Source organism: Macrotis lagotis, chromosome 5 (genome assembly GCF_037893015.1).
Source record: "Macrotis lagotis isolate mMagLag1 chromosome 5, bilby.v1.9.chrom.fasta, whole genome shotgun sequence".
NCBI lineage: Eukaryota > Metazoa > Chordata > Mammalia > Peramelemorphia > Peramelidae > Macrotis > Macrotis lagotis.
Window position 1 is genome coordinate 17,853,312 of NC_133662.1, and position 24,921 is coordinate 17,878,232.

A 24,921-nucleotide genomic window follows, 5' to 3' on the forward strand; every position below is an offset into this window, starting at 1 on the left:
AGAAACTGAGATCCAAGGAAATTAAGTTGACCTGAATTATAGGATTGGGTTGAGGAGAGAAGTCATGTTTTCTTTAATCTTCATATCCCATATACTCACACTCCCAGCACTATGGTGGTACTTTGCACACAGTAGGTGATTAATACATGTTTGTTGAATTGAAATGTAGCACCTAGAATTATTGATTATATAGATTTAGAGATGAGAAGAATCTTAGGAATCCAGTCCAACCTCCAGTGTATAGAAATTAGAAGACTGAGGACAAGAGAAGGGCAAAACACTTGCCCAAGATCACACAAAAGTTAGCGTCAGAGGATTTAAACTTCTGCTTCCAAGTCCATCACTCTCCATAGAATTTGACAGCAAAGTTTCCCAAGTCCTCTGATATCTTAGTGACATTATCTACAGAGACAGAAACCTGAACCTAGCAATTCTAGATCACCCAAAGAAGGGCTAGAAATTTCTCCTTTCAGGGAAGAGGAAAACATCCTGAAGCCCTACCTTCAGCAGAAGCTTGAGTAGGGGGCTGGTTGCTATGTCTTCTCAATATTTGATTCTTTTCCATCTATTTATTCCCAATTTTCTATAAAGCTTTCACACAACAAGATTGTAAGAACAACTTTCCATTCTGGGTATTCTAGGCTCTAAAATCAGAGATATATCTGATCTTCCCAATAGAAAAGTGGGATTGACTAGGGGTGGGAATGGGAACAGTGGTAGAAAAATATGGAACAAATCTATGAACTCGGATAATTTGGAAGGGTAGTGGAACACTTCCCTTCTATATGGGCAGAGACAATCTGATATAATAGAAAGAACCCTGAGTTTTGGAGTTAAGAAGACCTAAATTAAAATTCCAGGTATGCTGTTGGCTAATTGAATGTTGTTGTATGTGCCACTAACCCTTCAAGGACTTGGTTCCCTTACCAGTAGAATAATGTTGAAGGTGGAAGAAAAGGAAGGCCTGGACTCTTTTCTGTCTCTCTTTTTTAATTGTATCCCCATCACTTAGCATACAGTACTAATAAATGTTTATTGAATTGGGTTGGTCAATCTACAGTTCATTCTAGGCCTTAATCCTATAATTAGGTACCTCCTCCTATCCCCTCACCCCCATATTTATTTCCAGGGGAAGAGAGAGAGTCAGGTTAAATTTCTTCCTATCACCCTTATCCCCCACCCCCCATCTCCTCCTGTGAATTTTTGAGTAGTCCTTTGGGGACAAGGCTGGGCAGGCCTGGAATACAGCTCTTCTAAACTCCTAAGGGCCTTCTCCTAAGAACTGGAGCACATAGAAGTTAATAGGTTTTTTTTTTAACAGGGAGTAGAACAGAAATGCCATCCCTCCTTTGCCTTCTCCCTGCTCAGCCCTTCCAGGACTGAGGTCTCCACAAACCCAAAAGAAGACCAAGGGATGGACGACTCACCTCAGACCGGCTTTACTCTAGGGATGATTCTTCTCTCCTTTCTCCTCCCCCCTTCCTCCTTGGCATGGGCTTGGGGGTTGGGGGAGCTTCAGGCCAAGGGGGAGGAGGCTACTTGCAAGGGGATGTCTGTCTGCAGAATTTGGGGGAGGGGGTTGGAGAGGGTGGGGGGGTGGTGCCTGAGAAGCAGACTCCTATCGGGGGCAGAAAACTGCCTTGGGAATCGGGACCCAGCCCTGAAGGTCCAGCTCCCGTGTCTCAGCCCCTCCTCTCTTCCTTACCCACCCCCCCATCCCCTTCCCTTCCCCTCCTCCAGGTCCCGCTAGAGCGACATGATGGTGGAATCCGCCTCGGAGACAATCAGGTCGGCCCCGTCCGGGCAGAACGGAGTCAGCAGTCTGTCCAGTCAGAGCGATGGTGGCAGCGGCGGCGGCGCTGGAGCCGCAGGAGCTGTGACAGGAGCCGGAGGAGGAGGAGCAGGGAGGGATGGAGGAGCCGGTGGGGAGAGCAACGGCGAGATGAGCCCTGTGGAGCTCTTGCACTTTCAGCAGCAACAGGTAGGAGCCGTCTCTCACTCCCCTTCCCCCACCCCAGCCTCACCCCCCCTACCCCCACCCCCTCCCGTTTCTGCTCCATCCGTCTGTCTCCTCTGATCCCTCAGGCTGGGGGGAGGGGAAAGAAGGAGGAGAACTGGGCCTTACTCCCACCCCTGGCTTAATGAGAAGGGAGCTTCTGCCAGTGACAAACTGCCTTTCCTCCATCCCTCCAGCCTCATTCCCCTGGACCCCTGGAAAAGATCCAGTCGTGTAGTGCCCCTGCCAGTCATCTGCTACCATTCAGTCTTCTAGGTGGTTGGGACCTGGCAGAGGACATGGGGTGGGGGTGGGGGTTAAATCTAACTTCATGGAGGCTCCTTTCGGAACCTCGATTGACTGGAGAGTTACTGTGCCTTCTTCATCTGAGGACTAGAAGGACCAGGGTCTCTGCACTTTTGTGTATGAGTGGATAGTGGTGGCTTATTTCCTGGATAGCCTGTGATTGAGGTTGGCTGACTAGGCATCTGCTTATTTTGATCAGCAAGTTTAGTGGGAAAAGACCCAGGTACAAATTTCAGCTCTGCCACTTACTATCTGTATTATCTTGGATGAGTCACTTTTCTTGTCTCTGAAATGTGTGTGTGTGTGTGTGTGTGTGTATGTTGTGTGTGTTGGGGGGGAGGAGGGTGTTGGTATCTAGAGTCCCTTCCAGCTCTAAATCTGTGATCTTATGACCTATGATCCTTACTCTCTCTGGGTAGTACCCCACCTCTTTTGTTCCCTTAGGGTTCCAGGAGGCTCAGGAATCCAAAGATGCTATGATCCTTATGTCCTGAAAGAGGCCTCCAGTGCAATTGCAATTCTAGAATGCTGGGCTGGGGTAGGGTAAGGGAAGATAAAGAATTTAGAATTAGATAACTTTAAATGTTCCCCTTATGAAAGAATAGGGCAGAAATGATGTCTAGATCTGTCATTTTATCCATCTAAGGAACTCTTCAATTGAGGAAATCCCCCCTACCAATGAAGATGGGCACCTGTTCTACACTTATTGTCTCAAAGAGTTATTTAGAAAACTCAGGGATTATGTGACTCATCTAACCAGTAAGGGTACAGTTAAGTTGCACAGGAGATAGAACTCTAGCCTTGGAGTCAGGAGGATAGGAGTTCAAATCCAGCCTCAGACACTTGATATGTACTAGCTGTGTGACCTTGGACAAATCTCTTAAACCCTCCTCCCCATTGCCTCACATCCAGGGCCATCTCCAGTTGTCCTGATTCATATCTGGACACTGGACCCATATGGCTGTGGAGGAAAAAATGAGGCTGGTGACTTACCACAGCACCCTTTCCCTCAAATCCAATTCTCCTCTTCCCTGATGTCATGGTCTTCTTCAAGAATGAAGGACAAAGAGGTAGCTAAGCTAGGTGGTGCAGTGGATAGAGTGGAGTCAGGAGGATCTGAGTTCAAATACAGCCTCAGACACTTAATAATTACCTAGCTGTGTGACTGTGGGCAAGTCACTTAACCCCCATTGCCTTGCAAAAACTAAAAAAAAAAAAGACATCATCATCATTATGATCAGGAGTTTAAGTCAGTAAGCACCTACCATACATCACTATCTTAAAGACCAGGGATAATAAAAAGAAAGGCAAAAGATAGTGCTTATCCTCAAGGAGCTTACTCTATTGAGAGACAAAATACAAACATCTATGTACAATCAAGTTATATACAAGATAAACAAGCAACACAGGGAAAGTGACTAGAATTAAGAAGTGTTGGGAAAGAATTCCTACAGGAAGTGGACTCCTCTAATTCTAAGGGCAGTTTTCTATCCACTATACTGTGCATTGTTCCAGTGTATTGTCCACAATACTTCTTGAGGACCTCATTTTTGATAGATTAATTCAAGGGGATCCTCTTGGCTCTGCTTTGTTTGAAAACCACCCTCATTTTCATAACCTATTCTCCTTCCAGTTATGCCTGCCCTTCTTTCTATCTCCCACTCCTCACCCCCCCACACACACAACATTTCCTGTAAATAATTAAGGTCAGAGCTGTTTCTGCTAGATAGTTAAGAGTCAGTGACACTACCCAGTGAGCCCAGCTGTATGTATAATGACAAGTTAGGGGCCCCAGGTCTCATGGGTTGGGAAAAGAGGGAGAATCATGCTTTACTTGTTTGGGGAAAACCGGCTGGGCCAGCCCTCAACCTAAGATTCTCCTTCAATTATTTGTTTTTGCTTCTCTCATCTCAAGCTGTCCCTGTTAGCCCTGATGGCTTCAAGGTGAATATGGAGATACAAATATGAGAAAAAGAAGTCACACCCTTGCTTTGTAAGACCCGAAGCTGAGGCCCCAACCTGTCTCATCCCCATTCACTTCACTGCAACCCCCAACCTAAGACACTACTAATTTTGCCCACTCTGGATCACATTGTTTAGATTCTGAGAGAAAACTTTAGCCTCTGAGAAACTTCAAATTTGAATTGTAAGAGATTTTAAAAGTGATTTCGTCCATTAGCCGCCCCCCCCCCCACTTACAGATAAGGAAATTAAGGCTAAGAATAAGAAAGTAAATTGCCTAAAATCACTGAGCTAATTTTAGCTACAGGAATAAACTTTGGAACCATATCTCCTGACTCAGACCATTGTTCTGACCTGGAATGTATCTTGGGATACGTATTAGACCCAGAAAGGCAGATCCAGAGAGGCATCTTCATAGTATCTTAATTTTGAATTGGAAAGACATTAGAGGCCATCTAATCCAACCCTCCTCATTTTACAGATGAGGAAACTGGTGCAGTGATTTACCCAATGTCATACATGAAGCAAGCATCAGAGATGGAGTTTAAATCCAAGCCCTTCAAATCTAAGAGCCCTTACCATTGTACCATGATGCCTCCTATTTAGATGATAAAGTATTAGAACACATAGAATCTTAACATCATTGGATGATATACTTTGAATTGAAAAGAATCTTGATAGTTATTTAATGTAACTGTTTCATTTTACAGGTGAAAAAATTGAGGTATATGGAGGTTAGTGACTTGTCCATAGTTTTATAGGTAGTAGCCACCTTAGAATATAAATTGTTGAACATAGGATTTCCTGGGCAGGAAAAGACCTTAGAACATAAAATATCAGTGCTGGAAAGGCTCTCAGAATGTACAAAGTTATAACAAAGAACAGAAGATAATGGTGGTGGGGGAGACAGTAGATAAAAAGATTTCTTCAAGCATCTAGATTCTAGGTCAGCCTCTCCCTTTCCCCCCATTTTATAGAGAAGGAAACTGAGGCCCAGAATTGTGAAGTAACTGTCTTAAGGTCATCTTGTACCACTGGAGTGGATGTCAGGTGAATCTTTAACTTGACTGAAAGAAATTGTCTCCTTTCCTAGTACCATTTGATGCAGGAAGGGTTTGAGGGTCTGAAAAAAGTTTCCTTTTCCATACTGCTTGGAACAGGTTCCCTCTGCCAATAAAGGGTTATTGTGTCTTTTAGAGCCTTGGAGTGTCCCTAGTAATTCTCTGTAAGAAAAGGGTGCCAGGATGCATAGTGGGAACCCTGGAATTGGAACCTCCTTTCTCCTGGGCAGCCGGAAACAGATATTCAACTGGTTTTCCCCTTAATGAAAGTGCAAATGTTCCCTACCCCACCCCTAAAGAGATGTACTTTAAAGAAAAACAAAACAAAAAACAAAGAATTCCTGCTTCCAAAAAAGTCCCCCAATCCGCACCCATTTTTATGTGGCTAGTATACCCCCTCCAGCAAGAGTTTCTGCACCATGCTCCCTCTCCCACTCTCTCCAGGAGTGTGAATAGTGCCAGGAATATTGAATGCAAGGGGAAATTATCACCTAGGGCAAAGTCTTATTTTAAAACATTTATTTAGTATTTGAAGAAGTACCTCTTTGCTTTGAGGAGCTCAGATAAAGTGTGGACACAATTATCTGGATAATTTAAGTCTATCTTCTCAAAATTCCCCACAATAGTAGCTATGGAGGGACTGAATTACTTGAGCTGTTCAAATTTAAAGAGGTAGTCCTGTTCAGTCAGATTACATTCTAGTCATTTCTTATCCATGTCAACTTGGGTGGATGACTTTCCATCTCTGAGCCTCAATTTCCTGACCTGTAAAATGGGGATAATCAGACAACCTATCACACAAAGCTATTTTGTCCGTGTGTGTGTGTGTGTGTGTGTGTGTGTGTGTGTGTGTGTGTACATGGGGGGAGGAGGGGAGTGTGAATGAGATGTTTTGTAAAATGGTCTTTTAGAGTAAAAGCAATATGAGAAGGAAATGGCAAATCACTCCAGAATCTTTGCCAAGAAAACCCACATGGAGTCACCAAGAGTGAGACACAACTGAAAAGACAGTATTGTAAGCTGTGTTGTAAGGTTTGGAGCTGGAAAGGATTTTAGAGAATATAGAGTCCAAGTCTGGGAAACTGAGGCTCAGAAGGGAGAAAAGCTTGAATAAGATCAGTAATAGGGTTAAAACCTGAACCCAGTTCTTTTGACTGAGACTTAAGTATTCTTACCTCTACACCTCATGGTGCCTCATTTTCTAGTGAAGTTTTCAGTTTTCCCCTTCGAGACAGCTATGTATACACAGCCCATGTTTATGTGTTCTGTTTATTCCTGTTTTTGTTTTTCTTTGGATTTTTAAATGGCCCATTGCCCTAGGCAATCCTTCTGTTTCCCAAATGTGATGCACAGGGTGGGGCCCCAACTAACCACAGCCCAGAGTAAGGGGGGTGGGGGGAGGGAGGGAGTGGAATGGGGGCAGGGAAGGGAAGAGAAGTTTGGGATATAGATTCCTTCACTCTTCCCTCACTGCTTTTTATTAGGGCTACTTGGGGAGTCTTAGGTCCTGAACTCTCTGGGACCCATATAACCCTTTCAGCTCATTGCCATGGGAATTGGCTGAGCAGAGGGGAGTGTGGGAAAGAAACCCTAGTAACTGCCCCAGGGACAGGGCTCCTTCTTCCTTCTCCCACTCCCTTTTCCCTCCTCCACCATCCCTTCCCATGCTCTGAGCTCCTGCATCTATGAGGAAGTCCTTGGAGGCCTCTGTATTAGGCCTTCACTTAAACAAATAAATATGTTATGTCTCTATAGAGCTAAAGCTTTCACATACATACTATCACTCAATCCTTGCATATAGGAATTATTTCCATTTTATAGATGAAGAAACCAAGGCCTGGAGATGTTAAGACTTACTCATAGATCTGCTCCAATTAATGTCAAAGCTAAGACTTAGATCCAGACAATCTCCAGACTCATTGCATTTCTAAGTCTGCATCTTCATTAGGAAAAAGGAGGAGGAAAATACAGTGTAATATAGGTTTCATTAAATGTTTGTGGAAGAAAAGAAGCAAGTAAGTTTAGCTCCCATTCCTCCAATACTCTCTCCCTCTCCAAATGATATGAGATGTCCCTGAAACAAACCCTCAATTAAGAGTTTATTACTGGGGTGGCTAGGTGGGGCAGTGGATAGAGTACCAAGCCCTGGAGTCAGGAGTACCTGAGTTCAAATCCGGCCTCAGACACTTAATAATTACCTAGCTGTGTGGCCTTGGGCAATCCACTTAAGCCCATTTGCCTTGCAAAAAACCTAAAAAAAAAAAAAGTTTATTACCAGAGTTAAATGTGAGTATGGCACTCATATTCACTAGACCTTTTTCTAGTCTAAATCATCTTTTCCTGTATTTTTTATTTATTTTCTTACATCATAATAATTTTTTATATATTCCTCCCCAAAGGCAATTGCATGAGTATGTACACACACATTGAAATCTTGCCTGTAACAAAAAAACAAAACAGTTAAGCAAAATCACTGGACAGAGCAGTCACATCTGACAGTCTATGCAACATTTTACCTCCATAGTCTCCCCTTTCTCCTGAGTGGCACAATATATGTTTAATCCTCAGCTTCCAAACCAAGATCTTCATTGTCATTAATCTAGGTTCAGTTACCTTTTATTATTATTTTATTTATAGTTTTGTATATATACACCTTTACATTGTGTAATTGTTCTCTGGGTTCTGCTTTCAATTCCTGAATTCTCTGAATTACTCTTATTTGTAACTTTATGTAACTTTATACACACACACACACACACACACACACATATATATATATATATATATTTTTTTTTTTTTTTTTTTTTTTTTTGGCAAGGCCTGGAGTCACACAGCTAGGCAATTATTAAGTGTCTGAGGCTAGATTTGAACTCAGGTACTCCTGACTCCAGGGCCAGTGCTCTATCCACTGCATCACCTAGCCACCATTATTTGTAACTTTTTTTTAATAGAACAATGATATTCTAAAACATTTATTTAACACAACTTTCAAAATTCTACCAATGGATAATCATCCATTTTATTTGCAGATTAGAAATTTCTTTTCAATTTTATTTATTTTTTATTTAAGGTAATAGGGTTAAGTGGCTTGCCCAAGGTCTCACAGCTAGGTAATTATTAAGTGTCTGAGACCAGTTTTGAACTCAGGTACTCCTGACTCCAGGGCTGGTGCTCTGTCCACTGTGGTACCTAGCTGCCCAAAAGATTTTTTTTAATTTCATAAAAGACATTGCTATGAATATTGTACATTATTCAGGCTCTTTCTTTTTGTCATTAATCTTTTATGGATATATGTCAGTAATTAGATACATGGGTCAAAGAAAATGAACAGATTAGTGATTTTTCTCCCATAATATCAAATTATGTGTCTCTCATAGCTTCATTTCTTCTCATAACTCCTTTAATATTTTTCTAATTTTTTTTTAAATAATTTTGGTCAACTGGACAGGTATGATTGCCCTCTTTTTCCATGTTCCTGCCCCTCTGTGCTTTATTTCACAATTCCTTACCACCTGTTAAAGTTCTTCTGTTCTTCCCCTTTTTCTCTTATTGGAAAGATTAGTGCTCTGAGTAAAGTTAAAGTCAACAAAATTTTGCTTATGTCAAGGTACTATGGGGAGATGCAAGGATGAAAATAATGTATTCCCTGCCTTCAGAAAATTTATAATCTAATGAAAAGTCTTCAATGTATACTCAAATAAGTTTCAAAATAAAGTATGATAAAGGCAAAGGAAGGCTCCAGATAAAGAACTCTAGGAAAATTTAAAGAGGGGAATATTGATTTTAAAAGGGCAAAAAGGGTAGGGAGATCCAAGAAGGCATTCCAAAAAGCAGAGATGAGGAGTAAGAGGCATCCAGCCAAGGAAACCTGACTTCCTGCTCATATGCAAAGAGGGTACAGGACCAGATCTAGAATTGGTCAGCCGTCTTACCTGACTGCAAAATAGGGTCCCCAAAAACAGATCTCTTCCCCACCCCCATCCACTCTCCACCCTCTCATTCTATACTTTCCAGTTTCTCTTGAGGGCACCATCCTACCAGTCACCAGGTTCCCAAATGTGGTATTACCTTTAACTCCTTAGCTTCTCTTAGGTGCTAAATCTTGTCCTTTCCATTTGTACAATATCTCTTGCCCCTGTCCCCTGCTCTCTACTCACACAATCACCCTTCTGATTTCAGCCCTCATTGTCTCCCCTGGACTATTGGAGTGGTTTCCTAATTGAGCTCCCAGGGGCTCCTTATTATCCAGATACTCTAGGAACAAATCTAAGATCCTCTGTTTAGCTTTTCACAGTCTGACCTCAACCTTCCTTTCCGTCTATGTGATACATTATTACTCCTCTTGTTGTATACTATGATACTACATGCAACCAAACTAACTTTGTTGTTGTTCCACATGGGGCACTGTCTCCTTCACTTGACATTGGCTACTTCCCAGGCTTAGAATACACTCCCTCCTCACCTCTGCCTTTTGGAACCCTTTCAAAATTCTGCTTAAGTGATGCCTACAACATGAAGCCCTTCCCCCAAGGAAGTTCTCTCTCTTGGCCCAAGATATTACCTTATAATTATTTTAAATATATTTTCATATATTTATTTTTATTTATGTGCATATTCTCTCCCCTTTAGAATGTGAATTCTTTGAGGCAAGACCTATTAAATTTTTTTTTTGTCTTTCTATCCTTACCACAGTTTCTGAAACATAGTAGCTTAATACTTAGTGACTATGGATTACTGGCTGTAAATACCAAGTTAAGAAATCTTTCTTTTATATTACAAGCTAATAGGTAACCAATAAAGGATTCTTGAGTTAGAGGCGTGACCTAACCAGGCAAGAATAGAAGAGCTTAGGAAGATTGCTTGTCCAGTCTAAATCAAAAAATGAATTGGATGGAAAGAAAAGTGATTAGAGTCAGGAAACTAGTGAACAGGCTATTACAATTAATCCAGACCAAAAGTGATGAGGTCCTGAATGATGGGAGATATACGTAGAGAGGAGGGAATAGATACCAGAGATACAGTGGAGGTAGGATCCATCAGACTGACTTGAAAACTAACATCTCTAGGGGAAGAGCCAAAAAGAATGCTGAGGCATCCAGTCTGGGAGACTGGGAAGAGAATGTTGCCCTAAACAGAAACTGAGCAGTTAGAGGGAACAGATCTACTGGGGGAAGTTGCTGTGGCCAGCATTGGACATGTGAAGTTTATAGATGCCAAAGGGACATCCTTCCTAGTGGAGAGATTCAGTGGGCAATTGGAAATGTTGAAATGAAGCTCAGGAGAGTAATTGTAACTGGAGAGGTCTGAAGCCTGGATGGTGGGAGGGAGGAATAGGGAGGGAGGGAATAAGAGAGGACCTGCTGTAGCAATGAGTTGACAGAAGGAAAAAGATAAACAGGAAGAGTCAGAAATCAGACTGGTGAATAGGAGTTTAGGATGAAACAAACAGTCCTGGAGAGGGAGCCTGCTTCACCTTGGAACATCTTAGATGGGAGTGCTTGTTTTCTTACAGTTGGCAAGCTTGTTCAAATAGTGAGGCAGCAGAAGGGGAGACTCCTGAATAGGCCAAACCAGGATCTGGACAAGAAAAGTCTGGGGATGCAGGGAAGAGGCCTGAACTGCTCCATCTACCCACATCTTTCCACAGCCTTCCTCTCCCTCTATCTCTGGGAACAACTGATGACCATCCCCTTGCTCTCTGGTCTGCCTTATGGCCCTAGTAAAGGGGGAGAGAAGAATGTCAGTGTTTTTTCCATCTCTTCTAGTTCCAACCTCTCACTGAAAAATCTTTCTTTCCCCTCATTAAGCAAATGTTAATGAGACTACAGGCTCAGAGGGGCAGACAGAGCCATCATTCCAGTTGTTGGCCTTGGAATGGACATAGGAGAGCAGACAGCTGGGACAACATGTGTTAAATCAATCCACAATTCTTTAATAATACATTACAGTGCACCACCCACTGATCTGAGGTACTGGTACTCTGGTCCTTGATAGGTCCTTGCCTTCAAGGAGCTTGCATTCTTCTACTGGGAGATTCAACCTGTTCACAGAACAGGAAATAAGAGTATATGTGCAAATTAAATAAAAAGTGGTAGGTAACTGTCAAGAGAAGAATAAGTCCCTGGAAAAAGGTGACCTTTGAAATGAAGACTTTAAAGGAGCTATGCTATCAGTTTGAAGAGGCAGAGATGAAGAGGGATGAGGAACATGAGTTTGTATGCCTGACGTGTAATCTGCAAGGAAAGGAAAAGAGGAGTGCAATAAGATGGTTCAATCAGGAGAACCTGAGTTCAAATATGACTTTAGACACTTACTAGTTGTATGACACTAGGTAAGTCACTACCCATTGCCTAAAAAAGAAAGGTAAGGAGGAAGTAGTTTATGAAGGTTTAAAATGCTTTTTAAAAAAAAAAAAGGAGCTGCTAGTCATACATAGACAATCTGTTGGAACTGGAGCAAGACATTTGGCAAGTCCAGGGGCAATCAGCTACCAGTTTTGGTTCTACCTCTACCTTTTCCCCATTGGCTTCTCAGGCTGTTGGCCTTACCTTGATTGTACTTGTATTACTATGTTTTCTGTACTGCTATATAATCTGAGGAGATCAGGGAATCCCACCAGGGATTTGCTTTAGGCTCTTATTACCCACTGAAGATAACTTGGTAGGGAGAGCCCTGTTAGCTCTCCAAGGTAAGCCCTCTTCCACCTTTACAGTATTCTGAGTGCTCTAGAAAATACTGAAAGGACTCAGGTTGGGGGGGGCAGGTTTACTTTACCTGGGCTTTTGAGTTATAGATGAAGAATAGTGGCTCCAATTTATGTAGTTATTTTTAAGGTTTGCCGAGTGTTTTTTTTTTTTTGGCTATGTAGTGGGGTTAAGTGACTTGCCCAAGATCACATAGCTAGGTCATTGGTGTCTGAGGTCGGATTTGAATGCAGGACCTCCCGACTCCAGGGTCGGTGCTCTGCAGAGGGCTTTTAATCATCTCATTTGATTTCTACCTGTTCTCACCACAGCCCTACGAGGTGTGTGTGGGGAGTGACGAGCCCCCTATTTCAGGCTGCAGAAGCATAAGGGACTTGGCCAGGATTAACAGTATCCAAGGCAGCATTCACACTCAGTGCCACCTCGTTTATGTCACTCAGAGGAAGGTCCTTAGTCCTAGGCCTGCCTTGCAGCTACCAGCCCCCCCAGGCTCCCAGCCCTTTGTTCTTGATCTGGCTGTGGAGGCCTGCTCCAGACTGTAGGCGCCATGGAGGCAGGGGCCACATCCTAACCAGGCCTGGGCACTCCGGGACCCCCGAGCCCCGTCCTGACTGGGTGAGGCTGGGGGGCAGAGCAGCCGAGCTGGCTGCGGAGGCCTCCAGGAGCTGGGGAGCTGGGGAGGGGAGGGCACAGGGTGGGAGCTGGGGGAGGGGAGGGCACGGGCTGGGCCAGGGCCAGGGAGGAGGCGGAGCCTGCCCGCTGGAGGGGGCGGGCTGGGCCGGCTGGCGGCCCGGCTGAAAAGCGTCCTGGGCCCCTCTAGCGTGCACTCCCATTGTCCCCGGGGTCTCTCGGGGTGAAAGGTCAGGGAGGGTCATGGGAGGGTTGCCTAGCGTCTGGGAACTCCCACCGAAGTTGCTGTGGCAACTGGGGCCAGCTCCCGCCCGTTCACATCCTGTGACGGGAGGGATTCAAAGGGGCCGGGGGTCCCTGCACATTAATGAGCTTTTAACTCTCCCTGCCTTGAAACTAGAGGGGGGGAGGTGGAAAAGGAAAATGGGACTGGGGTGGGGGTGGGGGGCAGCAAGGAGGGAAAGGAGGAGGGTGGACTTTCCTATCCAGGGCCCACTTGGGGATGGGGGCTTTAAACATTCCTGCCCATCCTCTCAAGCTTCCTCAAAACTTTCCTGATCAAACCACCCTCTCTGGGCCTCAGTTTCCTCATCTGCAAAATGGAGGGAGAAGGGGTGGATTGGCTTGCTGACCTCAGAAGTCACTGCAAACCTTCCTTCTCCAAGGCCTTGATTTATAAACAAGGGGGTTGTCTCTGAGATCCGCATCTGCGAATCTGGATGGATTCCCCTTCCTTAGTGGCTAACGGCTTTCCCTCTGAGCTCACTTAAATTTGTCCCTCTGAGAGTGGGCAGAGACCTCATTTAATTTCATGCAACAGAGTCATCCCACCTTAGGCCCCCTTAGGGACTCCAGGAAACTGGGAGCTTCCCAGCACCTAGTTCACATGTTCTTCAAATACAGAAGGTGCCTCATCACTATTTGTTGAATTTAAGTTGAAGCCTCAGCAGTAGAGGCTGACCCTCAAAATCCTTTCCTTAGTGAGTTTTCCTTCTCACTCTGCCCTTAGTTTTAGGCATTCTTCAAAGGTTCTATGAATAAAATGTATCACAGCATGCCCTTCCTCATCTCCATCCTGACTTTCCATGCCTATGTTCCCCAGGGTCACATCTTCTGTCTTTATCCTACATTCCTTTGCACACTCCTTGATCACTAGAGCCTTGGAGAACTGAGCATGCTTTGGAAGACTGGCAAGGTCTCCATTCTAGGAAACTAAGGAGACTTGGGGGCCTAGACTACTCTGTTCATTAATACCCCCCTCTTCCTTGAATTTCACCCCTACCCCCAACAAAACTTGAGGAGTATCCAAGGGTAAGAGAGAGGGCAGATTTGGAGAGCTGAGTCCCTGAAGAAGAAGAATGGAACCCTCCTAACCTGCTCAGAGTCCCCACATTGAAGGGCTACTCACACCCCTCTCTTTGCCCATGGTTTCTCTCTCTGTTTCTAGGCATGGGTGGTATAAGCAAGAAAGTGAAGAAGTTTAGTGTTAAAGGTTGAAAGGAATGTGAGGGTGAAGAAAGGTATGAGAGCCTGCAGTGTATGTTTGTATATTGTTGGTATATTACTTTCCCTTCTTACCTCCTCATATCCCACTCTGGTTACTTAGGTGCCCCTTTTAGGCACCTCAACAATGAAATGGAAAGTTGGAATAAGCATTTATAGTGACAGACACTGTGCTAAGCACTTTTTACAAATATCTCATTTAATCACAAAAAAGGGAACATTTCCAAGCTGAGGCAGCTGCATTAGGAAGAGAAAGGCAAGGGGATAAGAAGAAAGGATACTGGGGACTTTGATTTCATGGCCAATAAGGAAAGATCTATCTAGGATATCTGTCTTGGAAAAGTTCTGACCTTTCTTTTGCTCTGTTTTGGAAATATCAGTCTTATCCTTTACCTTTCCCCTTCCCTTCTCTCCCCTTTGAACTTACTTCTAACCCCGTACTTTCATGATAAGACAAAATGAGGCAGAGGGCCCAAAGGGAAAAAAAAGAGAAATATGGGAGGGAGATTATACACTGCTTTCCATTTTGGAGAGTTGAGGATCAATATGTAATTTGTCAGATTTCTCTGACTAATCTACCCAATACTTTGAAGAAGATCATAGGCTGTTTAGTAAGAGAATAATAGATTTGCAATTGGAAGGGATCTTGGAGTCAATCTAGTCCCATACTTTTATTTCATAATGAGGAAACTGAGGTCTATGGGGGTAAAGTGACTTGTATAGTAAGTTTACTCAGGGAGTAAGTATCAGGAGTGAGGTCGGAACAACGAATTCCTTATTCTTTCCTTTTTTATCATATTCCAGTGACTCCAGAGTCAGAAATGTTGATAGGCTGCCCTTGGATTAGGGTACAGTGTTTTGGTTAGTGAAGGGTCCCTTCTACTTTTCTCTAATGGATACCCTTCCTCTTGACAAGCCTCCAGCAGGGTGTTCTGGGGAATGAGGATCAGATTTTTTCCCTGTCCAGGAATCCTGTCTAGTTCTGATAGACTGGAGGTATCACCCTATGAGTCATTGGAGGTCCTCAGCAATGCTGCTTCTTCACCTCAGTTCTGCCTAGTGAGCAGAGAAGCTGGGACTGTTGAAGGGGTATTCCAGGGAGCCTCAAGAGTCAAAGTAAGAAGAGTGAACTTGGACAAAATGAAGTGACTTGATTTTTCCTGGGGAACCCAGCACCCAAAGGGGACAGTCACACATCTTGGATTCTTTCAAAAATAAGTCTAATTGCTCAAGGCTTCATTTCTCTCTCTCAGTGCAGCTAAGACTCATCAGTATCTTACTCCAGTCCTTGGAAATATTTCAGGAGAGCAGCAGCAGGCATAGAGCTAGAAGAGCCCTTTCCATAATTCTTCCTGGTCTTTAGATATAGGGGGAAATGGGGACACTGTAACCTAGGCAAGACATATTTATGACAAAAGAGAGCTAGGATCTGTTGGCCTGTTGGAGGGTGGGAAGAGGGAATTGAAGAAGTAAAAGAGAGGTCTGAAAAGGGCTTTCAGAAGATTGAGTTTCTCTTTTATACATTTTGATTGCCAAGTAGGTCATTTATTAATTCAAAGATCATAAGATCATAGAGTTGGAACTGGTCCAGAGCCAGAGAATTGGAAAAGGGATTTTCCCCAAACTAGAATTACCCCCAGCCCCACCCCATCTTCCCCCAGCCTCTTCTTTTTCCTGGGAAAATTCATTCCAAAACAACTAGGGATGTGTATGCTTGTGTGCTTCATCTGTTTGTGTGCATGTTCATATATGTGTCTGTCTCTCTATATAGGAGTATGTGTACCACAGTTCTCTGTGGAATGTGTGTGTGTGTGTGTGTGTGTGTGTGTGTGTGTGTGTTTCTGGTTTTTATCTTAATAGTTCTAATTCGGGAATGTGCCGATGTCATTTTTACGAGGTTGGTGTAAAAATAATTTACAGCCTTTTCCAAAAAGCTTTTTTTTTCTAAGGGAAAAAAGGTGTAGAATCACTTACGGGATTTTATGGTCTCCCCCTCCCCCTCATCCCCCCCAAACTCCTTCCCTTCATCTCCCCCTTCTCTGTTTAATATCATTTTTATGTCTCTCTTTCTCTCTCTCTCTCTCTCTCTCTCTCACACACACACACACTCTCTCTCTTCTCTCTCTCTCTCTCTCTCTCTCTCTCTCTCTCTCTCTCTCTCCTTTACTGGAGGACAAAGCCTGATTTAAAATTTGGATCTCTTCCAGGTCAGGCTTTCTCCAGTAGTTTGGGGCCCAGTGACCTTTGCCCCTCCTCCCTCCCAAGGTCAGGTGCTCTTCTCCACAGCTTGCTGATGACCTTCTTGCAAAGGCAGGTGACCCTCAGAATGAAAGAGAAAAAGGGTTCTCATGCTGTTTACTTCAATCTGTTTTGTTAGACATCTGCCACTTCCACTTTAAATGACTGGGCTTCTACATTAGCAGTGAGACTAGAACTAGATTCACAAAACAACTAAATTGCCATATTGTTATAGAATCTCAGAACTGGAAGGGACCATACTTGTCATCTAGGCCAATTCCCTCCATAGTCTCACTCAGACTCCACTTGAAGACCTCTAGGGAAAGGGGATTAAGGAATTTTTGTGATGGGATGATGAAAGGGATGAGGAGACCTAGGCTTTTTTCCTTTTTTTTTTTTTGATCCTGATCTGTGATTTCATTTGTAGTTTTATACAGTAACTCTAGGAAAGAAATATCCCCTATCAGTCTGAACCTTTTCAGAAATTTGTAGACTTTAGAAATCTGCCTGGGGTAGCCAAAGGTTAAGTGACTTTTCCAGCGTCATTGTATGTGTCAGTTATGAGACTTGAACCTAAGTCTTCTGATTCAGAGGCCTACTCTTCATGGTGATTCTTTTCTTGGAAATTTCTAGAAGTCATATTTCTTTTAACATCTTAGCTAAATCTCTTTATTTTTAAAAGTTGTTTAAAGACTCATGTTTTATGGGGCCTTGTTAATTCCCAGTACTTTCTGTCTTCCACACAAAGAAATTTCCATTGTAATCATGAAAGACAGGATATTTTTAAAACAAATGGTTTGACATTTTTATTTTAAAAACAATTTGAAACAAAAAGCAACCAACACATTGGGCATATCTAACAACACATGCTACATAAAGTCCACCATTTCTCTGCTATGATGAGCTCTTCTTTACATAGTCTAACCACTCTCTTTCATTACAGTTATTGACATTTTCCCCTCCATATTAAGTTGCAACTCTTAGAAAACAAGGTGACAGCATCCTAAAACATCAGAGCAGCAAAGAGATTCTTTTTTAGAAAAATTTTTTATTAAAGATTTTATTTGAGTTTTACAATTTTTCCCCCAATCTTACTTCCCTCCCCCCACAGAAAGCCTGTCTTTACAATGTACAACACGGAAGTGTTGTACATTGATCCAAATTGAGTGTGATGAGAGAGAAATCATATTCTTAAGGAAGAAACAAAAAGTATAAGAGATAACAAGATCAGACAATAAGATATCTTTTTTTTTCCCTCCATGGTTCTTTATCTGGATATCTGGATACAGATGGTATTCTCCATTGCAGACAGCTCAAAATTGTCCCTGATTGTTGGCACTGATGGAATGAGCAAGTCCATCAAGGTTGATCATCACCCCCATGTTGCTGTTAGGGTTCACAGTGTTTTTCTGCTTCTGCTCATCTCACTCAGCATCAGTTCATGCAAATCCCTTCAGGCTTCCCTGAATTCCTGTCCCTCCTGGTTTCTAATAGAACAATAGTGTTCCATGACATACATATGCCACATATATAAGCCATTCCCCAACTGAAGGACATTTACTTGATTTCTAATTCTTTGCCACCACAGACAGGGTTGCTATGAATATTTTTGTCCCAAGTGATGTTTTTACCCTTTTTCCTCATCTCTTCAGGGTATAGACCCAGTAGTGGTATTGCTGGATCAAAGGGTATTCTCATTTTTGTCAGCAAAGAGATTCCAAAGATTATCCAGTTGAACCCCTTGGTGGTTTTTTTTTTTTTGTTGTTGTTGTTGTTTTTGCAAGGCAATGGGGTTAAGTGGCTTGCCCAAGGCCACACAGCTAGGAAATTATTAAGTGTCTGAGCCCAGATTTGAATTCCGGTACTCCTGACTCCAGGGTCAGTGCTCTATCCACTGCACCACCTAACCACCTCTTGGTGTTTTTTTTTAATTTAATTTTTTAAATTTCTGAACTGGAATCTCCCTCTCTCTCCCCATCCAAAACAACAGCAATAGACAACTCCTTCATTTTATAGAGAAGGAAGCTAAACCTTTGGGAAGGAAATGACTTAGGTGAGGACATAAAGCTATGAAGCTAGAGTTGAAATATGAATTTGGGCTGATTTGTTCCAGGGTCACCCCATGGTAGGTGTGATAAATATTGCAGCAGAATCTGGTGCATGTGTGGGACTTTGTCTCCTAAATTCAACTAATTAATTGCCTAAGTAATGAGATGGATGAGGGGTAGAAGAAGGATCCCAAGCTTGAATTTGTTTTAACCAGGCAATTCAAAAGTAAGAGTTTTCACTTTCTTCTGTGTGTCATTAACACCCCCCCCCAAAAAAAAAGCAAACAAAAATTAAAAACAAACCAACAAAACCTGCTAGATTTATACAGCTTGGTCCATTGTGGGTACTTAATATTTATTGTTTATTGACTTAATATCTTCAGAAAATAAATTAACACCTATCTCTTGGGGGCCTTCTATGTATGCAAGGCAGAAGGGCTATACTTTTCCTTTTGGAATTTGTGAAGTTGAAGTTTATTGTTTTTATTTCCTGTATGGTTCCATTACCTGTCCTGGGAGACTGAAATAATAAAGACAATATAACTGCTTTTTAGGTATCTATTTAAGGATTACAAAATTCTTTCTTGACATGTGTTATTGGATCCTCACAACCATCCTGTGAGATGGTAGGAAACTGAGGTCTAAGAGAAGCTGAGTTTGCCATGGTCCCACAGACAGCAGTGGATGATACAATAGAAACAGTATTGAATCTAGGAGGGGGCCTGGGTTCAAATCTCACCTGTGATGCTTAACTACCTGCATGATATTAAGACTGTAGCTTTCCCCATCTGGGCTTCAGTTTTCTTTTCTGTAAAACAAGGGGATTGAACTGGATGAACTTAGATCCCTCCCAGATTCAGATCACTTGTCTGATGATTCTAAGTGTAGGAATTTGGAAATGAGCCAGGGATGGTGCAGGGGAAAAAAAGTAAAGCTTATTTCCATTCTTTCCCTGGGATTCCCTTTCCTACAGTAGGGTTTAGAAAGAAATTTCCTATTCTGGTAGGGCTGTGATGAAATGGCTTGGAAAGAAATTTCCTATTCTGGTAGGGGTATGATGAAATGACCACTGACTGAGGTTTCTTCCAAGCTCTGAAATTCTTAATTTCTGTAAGTTCACAGAACTATGCTGCTTTGATCTGAGGGAAGAACTGGAAATTTGGCTTGATCTTTGAGCCCCCTTTTTCAAAGTGTCCTGACAGACAATTCAGCAGAGAACTAGGTATGGAAACAGGAAAATCTAGGTTAAAATCCTGATGTTGCCATTTACTTGTGGTGTGACCATAGGCAAATGATTTAACCTTTCTGAGTCTCAGTTTCTTTACTTATAAAGTATTGATACTTATAAGCACCTGCCTCACAAAGTTGTTTTAAGGGTCAGGTCCCCATCTCTAGGATTACCCATCCTTTTAATCTTCAAATTCTAGGGCACGAGTCTAGATCCTCTTGTATCTAGGGCACGTGAAGGATGTCAGACTAGGTAAAAGGAAGGGAAGGAGAGTTCAAGGTGGAGCATGGCCTAACCTCATTTGGAATCATTCCAGGCTCCATCCACTTATCTGGCCTAGTAAATGTGGGTAAAGTGCTTTGAAAACCTTAAAGTGCTACATAAATGTTAGAGAATTGTTATTAGAGAAGAATTGGGGTGAGAGTAACCCTATTTTTGCTTGGTTTGTGTTTTGTAATTTTTTTGGGTGGGGGGGATCAGGAAAAGTCTCAAAAGCTCTGTTATCATCACATACATCCCAAGCCATCTACTTCCCTTCCCATTTTCCCTCAGGCCTGATGCCATCCGTTATAAACCATTTGTTCCTAATTGTGGAGATCATTGCTAATGACTCCTGAACAGGGTGGAGGGAAGGAGGAGGAGTTGGGTTTCATTAGTGGGGTCTGGGTTTCTGGACTTTTTGAAAGGGGAGTTGAGAAACTGAGGGAAACTGATTCTCAGTAAAAAAAAGAGCAAAACCTTTTGCCTGGTACAATGGAAATGACCAGGTCCTTCCCAGAGAAGATCACACACACACACACACACACACACACACACACACACACACAGACACACGAATGTCATAGGGAAACCAGATTTATATTTAGAAATTTAAGTTCTGACTTTCTTACAATGTACTAGTCTGCACAAATCACTTGCCTTCTCTGGGTCGCAATTTCTTAATTTATAAAATGAGAGGGTTGGATTATGTATGATCTCTAAGGTCTCTTTCAGGGGGACCTTAATTAAATACTATCATCCAAAGACTTGGGGGTGTTGATTTTCAGTCATAATTAGGAATTCTTGGCACTCAGTAAATTCAGTTGTGGGGGGGAGGGGAAGACCAAAGGAAAGTCCCTTTGACAGTGGGTGGCACATCTTTCAGAGAATCCAGCCCCAGCTTCAGAAGCATATATAATAAACTTGATAAGGAAACAGTTGGAACAAGGGAAAGATAGCAGATAGGGAAAAGTAGAAAGAACTCAAAAGAGGGGTGAGATTCTTAGGTGTGACTCTTTGTGTCGCAGAGCCAGTGGAGAACCATGAGGTCTGGGGACAATGGGTAACTTTGGGGAAGAAATATGCTCCTCTCTCAGATATATATGTCCCAAAAGAAGGTCTTAGTCCCCCCACTTTTTTAACCATAATATTAATTTTTTTTTTTTTTGGAAATGAAAGAGAAAAGAGTTCTCAATCTATATTATGTAGGTATTTATCTATATATTCCATATAGACTTGCCCCTATCTCAGTATTTTCACAGCTAATTCCTTTCCAGAGGTCTGTACCCCTAGCCTTCACCATCTCAGGGACTGATATTTGTCCACATTTTCAAGGGATTTCCCTGGCTCCCAATGAAGGTGGATCCCACATGACCTCCCCGGAGATTCTTCGTTCCATTCCAAGGCATCTGCTCTCATTCTCCTAAGGCCTGCCCTGTCTTAATGGCATACACATGAAAGGGTTGACAGAAGAAATGTATGTAGTGGAGAAGGGGGATTGACAGCTATCATCTTCAAGGCCTAACCAACATGTAAATCATTTGCATAAGTTATACATCTGTCTATACTTGTCCCTGGTATTCAACCTAAACAAAATTCAGTTTGACAACTATGTATTGAGCATCAGCTGTGCCCAACCCACAGTTGTATCTGTGGGTAGATTAAAAAAAAAAAAGGACAGTCCCTGGCCTCAAAGAATTTACAATCTGGTTAGGATTAACTAAGGAGAGAGATAGGTAGGGCCTAACCAAGACAAACACTCCTGGGTTTTTTCCTGTCCTTTAAAAGATGATTCAGTGATTTTTTTTCCAGAGGGCTAGAAGGGAACATATATGTGTACATGTGATTGCACTTCTTCGTATGCAAATCAAACAGTGTTAGAATTGGAAGAGACTTCAGATATCATCTTGTCTACCCCCTCATTTTATTTTAATTTTTGAAATGTTTTATTAATGCTTTTTTATTTTCTACACCTTATGACTTCCCAATAATCAGCCCACTCCTACCACAGAATACACCCTTGTAAATACAAAGGAACAAAAAAAAAAAGACTAACTAAGCCAAAGATTGGAGAATCAGTCCAAGAGGAGGTGGCCAGCAGAAAACACAAGGCTAATGAACTAGTCTGGGGAGGAGGGAAAGAGGGCAGGACAGGAGTCTGAGAGAGACCTTTGGAGATGACACCCACCAGTCTGTTCAACTCCCCAAAACTGTAGCCTGTCATTTCTACCAAGAAGGGAAGGGAAGAAGTATTTATTAGGCACCTACTGTATCCCAGACTATGTGCTAAGTTCATTTGATCCTTGACTTCTTGATTCTGAGATGATAGAAGTGATATTTCATAATTGGAACCAAAATGGATTCTAAATTCTCACATCTTTTGTTTTATAGTTATTATATATAATATTGTTCATTTGTTTCTGCTTCCTTCTCACTATTTCCCATCTTGGGCTCCAAGTGAATTCATGGTATAGTCTCCAGGCCAGTTAAGTTGGAATCAGAAATAATTCGGTCCAAATTCTGCTCTCGAAACTAGTTGTGTGACTCTGGACAGGTCATTTGATAACTTCATGCCCTAGTTTTCTAATCTGTAAAATGAGAGGACAGATTTGATGGCCTTTAAGGTCCGTCTTAGCTCTAAACCTAAACTAACTGCAAGTCTTACGGTCTTTTGTGTTCCTAAAGCCTCTGTATTTGTTGGTTTTTAGCCCACAATCAAATGATTACACACACACAGATAGAGAGATATCCATGGCTATCTCTGTATATCTCTCAGTTTGTTCAGCTGTTTCCTAAGTACTGGATACCTACTTTGTTTCCAGTTTCTTTCTACCATGAATATGTTTATATGAATACTTTGGTAAGTAGAAGGAAGATATTTTTTTTTCCTTTGACCTACTTGTAGGTACATGTCCTATTGAGGGTCAATACTCAGTATTTTTTTATTTTTTTAAGGCGATTGGGCTAAGTGACTTGCCCAAGGTCACACAGCTAGGCAATTATCAAATGTGAGGCTATATTTGATCTCAGGTCCTCTTGACTCTATTCACTGCATCACCTAGCTGCCCCAATACTCAGTACTGATCCAGTATGGATATGAACTGGTTTAGTAGCTTTTCTCAAATGGTTCCAATTGTCTAGAATATCAACCCTCTCATTTTAAAAGTGAGAAAATGGGAGTCACTCACAAGTGAAATGACCTTCTCAAGATTGCACCACAAGTTAGTGGACGAGCTGGGATTAGAACCAGTGTCTCCTGTGCTCTAACCAATATGCCAATGCCATGCAAATATTGAAATGCTATTCAGTGATTTCATGTAACTTTGCTTGATTATACAATTTCTAGCTAGAAAAGACCTTAGAGATCATAAGATCTAACCCCCTCATTTTAAAATTGAGTCACTGAGTCACAGAGAGATGAAATAAATGACTTAGCCAAGAAGCCAACAAAGATTAAATATCATGGTTAAGGTTATATAGATAATAAGAAAATGAGCCAAGATTTAGTTATTGCTGGCCATTAACTTGAACTGCTCCCTGAATTTAGGTCACTCTGGACCAGCAGGCCCACAAATCAAAAATTCTAGGGAGTAAATCTGATTCAAATCTGATTCTACAGGAGAAAGGGAAGGGAGAATTCAGGTCTGTAGTGATGGTAGTGGAGAGAATAGGAGCAATAGTTCAGGCTATTTGGGTCTGAGGTTCCCATATCTTGAGCTAAGAAAATATTTACTGATCCTATTTGTCCTTCGTCCAGCCCTTTTGGGGCTAAATGGAGACATTTTTTTGGTCCAAGGTGATAGTCATAGGGCTTTTAAGATCCTCAAACTCCATGGTTCCTTGTAGCTAGAATGTTCAGAGGAACTGTGAACAGGTAGAAAGAAGACAGAGGAAGTCAGAGGAGGAGTAGAGTTGGACGTGACCTGGTGAGGGATCATTCTTAGCCTTATTCACTCATCTAAGTCTGTAAAGAGAGTCAAGGAGAGGAGAAGAAACCTGGGATGAACACAGTGGTGTTGGAGGTCTAAGGGTTGAAAATAGGGAGCAGGAGAATGGAGGGCTGTCACAGAGAGGTCCAAATGAGAATGTAAGACTTTGTAATTTTTTCCTGTAAATCTTGTAATTTCATGCTCCAAAGGATAACAAAGTGAGAGAATCAGTGGGGAGTGAATCAAATTCTCCCATCTCCCTCTGCCCCAAGAGACTGAGAAGGGCAATTCAGGCACCACCAGCCCCAAGTTCTCCTTGGAAGTATATCCCTCCCTCCCTCTCTTGTCTCCCTAACTTCCCTGGGATTCCAAGAACCTAGTCCTCATCTCCCTGGCCCCGGGCAGCTGTCCTCTCTCAGCCTGCAGCCTTATCCTTTCCTTTTTTCCTCAGACCAGTCCATTATCCTCATGTCTTCTGTTGGCCACTTCCCCTTTCTTCTCCACCCCTTGACTTCCTCCTGGTTTCTGTATCCCAAACCCCTTTCAGTCCTCATGGATAAACAAAGAACTCTTTGTCCAACTAATGTCAAACCTGGAAATGATGAGTGGAGAAAGAAGGCCCCCACATCATCTTCACCCTAATTGGAGATGCTAGTTGTTTCCCTTCTTTCAGGCTCTTCTATCAACAGCCCCTTGTCCTTGTCTGGCTTCTCCTGACCTTACCATCTCCTCTTCTCAGAATCTGCTGACTTGGATGGTAGGATTTCCAGTTTTAGAAGGAAATCTTGTATTTAAGAAACATACCCATTGTACCCTACCTCCTGACTCTGGAAAACTCAGAAAATATAGATTAAAGGTTTAAAGCCAGAATTCAATTCATTTTAACATTAATGAAACCCCAGTTCTGCAAAGTAGTGAACTAAGCAATGGGTCCTTAGAGAGATGAAAGATACCTTAGAGAATCTCTCTCCTCAAAGGGTTCTTTTCCTTTCATTGTATCTTAGACTCCTTTATCAGTTTGCTGAAAGAAAACTTAGCGACTTCTCAGAATAATCTTT

At 42.4% G+C, this 24,921-nt stretch overlaps 1 protein-coding gene across 2 annotated transcripts in view; it reads left to right on the forward strand.

Annotated features, from left to right (window-relative positions):
* Nucleotides 1–24,921, forward strand: part of FOXP4 (forkhead box P4) — a 107,905-nt gene that overhangs the window by 23,236 nt on the left and 59,748 nt on the right. For both annotated transcript variants that reach the window (XM_074236910.1, XM_074236911.1), the window contains exon 2: nucleotides 1,741–1,981. In XM_074236910.1, coding sequence (XP_074093011.1) covers nucleotides 1,757–1,981 — 225 coding nt within the window. In that variant the 5' untranslated portion in view covers nucleotides 1,741–1,756. The remainder of the gene's footprint in view (nucleotides 1–1,740; nucleotides 1,982–24,921) is intronic.